The following is an 8,000-nucleotide window of genomic DNA, read 5'->3' on the forward strand; positions in this document are numbered from 1 at the left end:
CTCTAAGGATGTGTTACAACCAGCGCGGGTGAATAAAATAATTAAAGTCATGCAACAGTAAAAGTGCGTTTCACATGCGGGGAAGGGTGATTGGTGAGGAGGGGAAAGGAAAGTGAGTGGGGAAGGAGGAAGAGTGACTGGAGTCATGCGGGCGAAGTTCGTTTTCGTCAAGGTTTGTGCAGGTGCAGGGTAATCGAGCAGGTGTACCTGTGAGCGCGAGCGAAGGTCGTTTTAGTCAAAGTTTATGCAGGTGCGGGGTAATCAAGCAGGTGAACCTGTGAGCGCGAGCGGCATTAAGCTTCAGCGTTTAGTGAGTGGATGGAACTTACTCGGTGTGTTACTGGCTTCTGCTTCGGTCGTGGGTGTCAGTTTCTATGCGTGAGCGTCGTTAAAGGAAGTGATGTTATACGCATGCTCGAGGGGTAAACATAAACAACGGACTGTGGGTGAAGTCGGCCATGTTATGTGAGGGAATACGACGTGTGTGTAAACGCATTTCAGGAAAACAATATATGCAGCTAGCAATATTTCATAGCGAGTAATGTATTATAAAAAACATGAAAATTCCAAACGGTCATTGAGACCCATTGGTCTCATAGATTGCATTTTATAAATCCAAGCCATCTCTCTTTGCAACAGATGTTTGCTGTTGTCAATTCCCTCGAATACAGAAAGAAAAATCAAGACTCATATCAACGAGCATAAATCCAACATAAGACTAAAGAACACCAAATCAAACGTTGCGACACACTTTAATGAAAATAGACACAATGTGTCTCAACTGAAGTTTTTGATCTTGGAACAGGTCCAGAAAATCGACGGAATTACTTTGCAAATCATGTGTTATTACTTCCAGCTGTGAACAAGGCCATTATCGCCGAAACGTTAGTGAATGGAAGCATGCTGTCCTGTTAAATGCCGGAATTAAAGCCTCATTTCCAGCACTGGGCTTCACTTTTTGTTCTACAGTTGATCGTGTTTTTTATGGGTTACTTCTAGCCCATTGCGGTGAGGCTGCCCTGAAGGTTTGGGGGCTCCAAAATAGGGGAATGCTTTTGTGTATTCAAAACGAGGAGCATGACCCACTCACACGCTCAGCCTACAAAGGAAAGCTAATGAAGCAAAAAGTGTGCACATTTTGGAAGTGATTCGTGATGGATTACATCCTTCTGCGATCTTGCTGAATAATGGGGTTTGTTTCAGGCAAAACGAAAATCGACAGTTACATGCAAGGATTACCAAATCGCCTGACTGCTCTGATTGAAAATCCCACACAATGCACTGTGGGACTTGTATTTTGAGCACCCAGTAATGTGACTATTATTTTAAAAGCACGCACGAAGGTCCTTTGCAAATCAAGTGTTTTTACTTCCAGCTGTGAACAAGGCCATTATCGCCGAACACTTTTTGTTCTACACTTGATGGTGTTTTGATGGGTTACTCCGAGCCCATAGCCGTGATAATTTTAACTGTGATATTTTGGTTATTCTTGTTTATGTTTGTATTACTTAAGTATAGGTAGGCGATATTATAATTAACTATGGGGCATATTACCAAGCAATAGCGATAATTATCGCTATTGCTTGGTTAGAGACAAAATTTTACCGCTGAGCTGCGGCGATTTTTATCGCAGATAAACCTTGGTATTACCAAGGTTTATCGCAAATGCAATAAAAAACGGCCGCAATGCATGAATATCGCTGAAAAGTCAGCGATATTCATGCATTACCGAGCTAATGCTCTTAGCCATGTTATCCACCTCCCATTGGATAACATGGCTAAGAACTGCTCGGGGCAGGTGTTAGCTTTTGGAGATATTCGCGCTTAGCGCGAATATCTCCAAAAGTTGGTAATAGGAGATAGCGATGTTAGCGACTTTCCAGTAGCTAACATCTTGGCACGCCCACTTTGCATGTCATTAGTGATAAATATCACTGACATGCAAAGTAGGGCCCAAGATGGTCGCTATCTCCTACTAACTGTCGCTAACTGGTGTTAGCGACAGCTAGGTAATAGGGAGATAATTTTATCTCCGCTTTCTTGGCTTTTAAAGCCAAAAAAGCGGAGATAAACCCCCTTGATAATATGCCCCAATATTTATTTCTGATATTTTTGTGAATCGTTATTGTGCACATCGATGATATATCATGAATCCAAACATGGGGAAAGAGAGACATGGGGAAAGGGAGACGCAGACACTGAAACAGAGATACAAACATGGAGAAAGAAACACATGGTACCTTGTGAGACACATACATGTTGGCAGGGAAGCACTTGAGGAACAGAGAGACACCGATACAGGGAGATGTAGACCTGAAGACAGAGAGACATGGAGGTTTGTGAGTACAGGGAGATAAAGACACACGTAGGGACAGGAAGAGATGGAAAACAGTAACAGGAATGCGCTATCATCAAACCAAAGACCATAGCCTAACATAACACATTTCCCTGGTCCCCAACTATTTATTTTCCATGCAGTGACCTCCTTTTGCTACAATGTGTTAATATGTGACAAACAAATATACCAGTGCTTATGTATGTGACCTTCTTTGAACACAGTGCTGCTGTATCTATGGTCGACAGTTACCTCAATGCCCTTGTGTCTCTGACCATGCCTGAGCACAGGGTGCCATTGTGTCTCCAGTCTGTACTTGGTGTACCTGTATCTGTGACTTGCTTTAACTGAGAATTCTCCTTCTTATCACCTGTCTTATTATTAGTAGTCTTTGTGACCTCCATAGACCACAAGAAACATATCACTGACACTTCTATAAGTGACCTGCCTTGACTCAAATGCGACTGTATAAAAGGCATGCATTGAGTAAAATGACTAGGCAAAATTTGTTAACTCGAGTGAGCCTATGCTTCACCTGCCTTGAGCCCATTGCACTTCAAAGAAGTCACTTGAACAGAGCTGTTGCACTAAGTGTGTTTTATTCTCTTTCAGATAAAAAATGGAAGAGCGGGAAGCCAGCGGCACATGTGACAGGTGAGTGGTAGCTCTGCACACCTGCTGGTATAGTCCCCGTAGGATTACCCTGCATGCATCATGTGCACCCTGCTTCTCTGATGTGCTTAAGATTAGCATTTTTGTATAGTCTAAATTAGCCAGTATGATGGGCTAGCAAGAGGCTTTTAAAGAAACTAAGTAAAGTCCCATCAATTCTATATTGTTCCTGGACTTTCAGTGAGGTCTGAGTGTTACCGTCAGCAATGTTCTGCTCATGGGCTTTCTCTGATCCTGGAGTGATACTGGTCTAGGTCAGCCTAGTTCTTCTAGGAAATTTAATACATTCCCTTAAAAATCGACAAGCTATTTACTAATACACCCGGGAGCTTAGGGAGACCTGAGGAAGTAGAACAGAAATAAGCCAGTGATCAAAATAATATTGGTAGAGAGATCTAAGACTGGGAGAGGAGAAATCAGATAGGGAAACGTGAAAATTACAAATCTTGTGTGTATTTGTCCTTCACAGCTGCTGCAAACACTGTGCTTGGACAAGACGCTTTGCTCTGGGAGCCTAAGCTCGGAGACGCTTTTCTGCATGAGATCGGATATGAGCCTACCAAAGGATCCCTGGTCTTCAACAGGTCTGGGAGGTACTATCTGTACTCAAAGATCCAGCTGGGAATGGTCCGGTGCCAAGACGAGGACAAGCAGCAAAGACTGACACACCGCATCTACAAGACAACGCCTCGATACTTGGAGAAGATTGACCTGATGACGAATGTAAAGCCATACTGCCATGAGGATGTAAACCAGTGGTGGGATAGCAGTTTTCTCGGGGGCACATTTGAGCTTGAAGAGCAGGACGCAGTGTATGTCAATGTCGATAAGAAGGAATTAGTGAGGGTCAAAGATGGAAGCAGGTCGTACTTTGGAGTCTTTATGATTTAAGAGCCACACAAGCCATGTGGAACCTCAAAGTGATGTGTGGAATCTTTTGTGCCATCCCCTGTGTACAGTCAAGTCTTACAGTAAAAACAGGGTAAAATGGGAGCTACCCAGCACCCAAGCCATGACACTTCCTGGGATTCCTTTTTTAGGGTAATGTACTGCATTATATGGTGTATTAAATATTCACTTTGCACAGCTGGGAGCACTCGCTAATCAAAAACAGAACTTGCTGAGAAGGCGTTGCTGAGCCACATAGTCCTAATGAACTGTTCTGTCTTCAAGGCAGTAGTAGCTCCACCAGGGAAGGCCCTCAAACTTTGGAAACTGATTGTTTAACTTTGCTGATTGTGTAGTTGGTAGGCAGTGCCCATATATCCTCCTCTGCGGACTGCTCAATGACTTCTTTTTATCTGCCAATGTCTGCAGTGGCTATTCCACACACCTGGATTCATTCTTTCCGGACTCTGATGCCCGCTGCTTTACTTCAGCAAAGAGAATTGCTCTATCAGAAGATGTAAAGTCAGTAGCTCACTCTTGTGGACACAGATGGATTAAATTAACTTTTATTGGCATGTTGCGATGAAACAAGTCTTTGATTTTTTCAGTGTATCTTTAAATGGATTTAGTACATGTGCTAAGACTATATCTCAAGGACATCCAGTGTTAGCCGATGACAGACGTATCCTACGCCACATTTTCTGGATAATCACTGAGTATGTAAACGATTCCCAGTTAGATTCAACATAAGTAAATTTATTTCATGTGGATTTACTACCAATACATAATGGATCTGTGCCAAGGTGCTCAAATTGGACACCTCTGGTGTATATAATATTAATATAGTATTAGCTAGGCTAGACCTGGAAAAAGACTGGCCTGTCTAATCATAATGGCCCCCCAAATATAATTAAGTGGATTCTTCATGTTGTTCTTGTTCCATAACTTTTTCAGAGTAACTTGGTTGTGGAAAAATTGTAAGTCTTCTATTCTGTAAATTTTGTGATTTTTCTTTAGACTCTGGAAATTTTATGACCATTTTTAAATATTCATAGTTAAAGCAAAACAAATAAAAAATGCTATGAAAAGGGAGGAAATTGAGATAAACCTCAGTGCAATGAGTACAATTCGTTCATAAATATTTCATGTAATTTCTCCTGCAAAATATTGTTTTTGTGGAAAAAAAATTCTGCAGATGATGATGTGCTAGGTTTATACATGTGCAACAACTCAGTGAATTTTGTACTGTTTTACTCATTTAGTTTGAAATCCTAATACCCTTTAATGTGTCTCAAGCACTGCACTCTTTCACAGGTCATACTTTTCTTTTATATGTTTTCCATTTTTGACACTTGAAATGTTCTGAAAACTTTACAAAATTTAACCTGTGATTAAAAGAAGTTTCCTTTGAACATTTTCTGTGAAGGAACTGTTGAACTAAAACTTGTATTTTGCTAAGATATTTTTCCTCAAGCTACTTTTGCAGAGGTTTTACTCACAATTTAAATTTAGCATCAATCACTATGTTTACGGAGAAAGAACTCAATTTTGGCAAGATTTACTCCGGCTGGGTCTCGTGACTCAGTGGACTACTGCTTCCACTGCAGGGGCCTGTGTTCGACTTCATGGTCACAGGTTCAAATCCCGGCGGGTTCAATTAGCCTTTCATCCATTTGAGGTCGATAAAATGAGTACCTTTGAGTTGGGTAACAATAAACATCTGCTATTCAGCACCAGGACACCTTCGGGTAATCGTGCGCTTTACAAATACACATGTTATGGTATGTTACTCCTCTCTTCACTCACCACAGGAAACTGTTATGAAGGACAACTGGATTCTAGCCCTTTTCTTCTAATTGGGAATATATTCACAAAATGTGTCCTACTGTGAGTCTACTGTTGGTAGGACACAGGCACTCCTTCTGGATAACACTGCTCTTGAAAGTACTTTTATTCTGATGGGAGTTGTACCAGTCATGTCATCAAACCATTTGTAAATAGGGCTGAATCTATACCAGAATTTAAGGTAAGAGGTCAGGTGTTATTTCAAAATTGCCCAATCAATATAAAATCTTTTAACCTTGGGTGCTGGTTTAGTTGAAAACTAACTGGATGGCAGTTTTAAATGACAAATTGTACTGCCCTATTTGATATAGAGAAAGGGAATGACCTAGATACAGACAATACGGATGAACATCTTCCAGTAGCCCTCTAACCCCAACTCTTTAACACATACTATGAACTTCTGCCTCACTCTCAGCCATCTATCACTCTAACCCTTGTTCTTAAGCACAGTCAATGCCGGCATGGCTCACGGGTGGGGGTGGCAGGTGCGGGTTATGTGGGGTGGGGGGACAGGCAAGTGGTCATGAAGGAATGGGGTCGCGCTGGGAGGGGGGTTTAAATAATAAAAATAAAAAAACTTAACTTTACCAGGTCCTGCATCTTCAATGCTCGGTCTCCTCCTGCTTTCCTGCCTCCACGGGAACAGGAAGCAACATCCTCCCTCCCCTCCTCTAAGCCAATTACAACACTGCAATGGCAGCGTTTTGATTGGTTGGGACACCGACCACACAGGCGTCTATAGGGAGGCCATTTTCTCCATGTAGGCTGCATGCAACCTATATGGAGAAAAGGGAGAGTGAGCATGACTAGTTTGGTCGGGGCCGACCACACAGTCGGGGCCCGCAACATTGTGCAAGTCACTCCTCCCCTGCCCTTGAGCAGACCCGCCCACCCGCCCGCACCTAAACAAATCCTTCTGCTTTCTAACAGTGCGAGAAGCAGAAACATAAAATGGTATTTATAATACCACTTTATGTTTCCGCTTCTGCCACTGCGAGAAAGCAGTGGGGTGGCGTTACTCCACCCATATGGAGTAGCCCTCCCTGCTTAAGCACTATCTGCAAACCCTCTAAAACTCTAACGTAAGGTAAACTCTTTTCAACCTATAAAACACTCTGTTAACTTCAAGACTTATCCCCAATCCTCTAGCACTCTAATCCCTAACATTTACCCCACCTCCAGCATACAGTTTATATTTTAACTCCTACCCTCTAGCAATATAACTCCTAACCTCAAAATATGTCTCAAAACCCTTATATGCTACCTAATAACTCTAACCATCTAACACTTTGACCCCTTAGACTTGAATTTATATCCCCCATTCCTAACCCCTATGCAGTGCCTTGAAACCCTAACTATATAACCCCCAAAAACGCAGTTTTATAGTGGTCAATCCTTCTAATCCTAAAGCTCAAACTCCAAAGCTATTCAACATCTAACTATGACTCTAATGCCCTATGCATTCCCACTTACCTGCATAACCCCTGCTTATTCCCATCCCCCTAAAATCATTCAACTCTTCAAACCAACTTAAGATCTCAATTACTTGAGCAAAACACTAGGATCTAATACTCTTACCATTTATCTACAACACTTCAATTCCCAGCTTCAATCTTTTTTAGGGTCTCTGCATAAAACTTTGTACCTCTCTAACCCTCACAAACTATACCATACCTGTAATATTCTAGGACCCTTACTCTATAACACCAACCACACACAACCTTGTGATCATTTACTTGGTCAACCATCTTTCTCTCAAGCTCCTTAGTCTATCACCTCTCACACTACTAAAATTCTAATCATCAAACCCAATTGCAAGAATTGGGTTATTGGTTGAGCGGGTGAAACCCATTCTCAAGCAACACCCACAATCCTTGTCAAAGTGAACCACAAAAGTCACTAAATTAACTTGTGCTTAACCCTCAGGTAGCTGTGAGGCTTAACTTAGAGGCTATCTGTAAAGTATTTATTCAGCACACATACAGTAATAAAGTAAAAACACAACACAAAAAATCTCACATCAGCTCAGAAAAATAGAAAAAAAGATTAATAAATAAAATGACACCAAAACAAATTAAATTAAATCAGCAGAACTGGAGTAATGAATTTTAACGGTTTTAATGTAAATAGAACTGAAAGATCAAACTGCCAACTGCGGGGATCTGGTCTTGCAAGACTTGGGCAAAGTCAAAAGTTAAGGTCAGCTGCAATTGAGTGTGGGTCGAATACACAAGGTGGATTGGGCCCGCACCTGGCTTAC

General features: G+C 41.7%; 1 protein-coding gene across 1 annotated transcript in view; it reads left to right on the forward strand.

The window, feature by feature from the left end:
- TNFSF14 (TNF superfamily member 14) overlaps positions 1-5,338 on the forward strand; it is a 138,683-nt gene extending 133,345 nt beyond the window's left edge. Inside the window, exons 3-4 of the mRNA XM_078658149.1 lie at positions 2,948-2,989; positions 3,477-5,338. Of these exons, the coding sequence (XP_078514275.1) occupies positions 2,948-2,989; positions 3,477-3,898 (464 nt within the window). The 3' untranslated portion in view covers positions 3,899-5,338. The remainder of the gene's footprint in view (positions 1-2,947; positions 2,990-3,476) is intronic.
- The last annotated feature ends 2,662 nt before the right edge of the window (positions 5,339-8,000 follow it).

This window comes from Lissotriton helveticus, chromosome 1_1 (genome assembly GCF_964261635.1).
Source record: "Lissotriton helveticus chromosome 1_1, aLisHel1.1, whole genome shotgun sequence".
Classification (NCBI taxonomy): domain Eukaryota; kingdom Metazoa; phylum Chordata; class Amphibia; order Caudata; family Salamandridae; genus Lissotriton; species Lissotriton helveticus.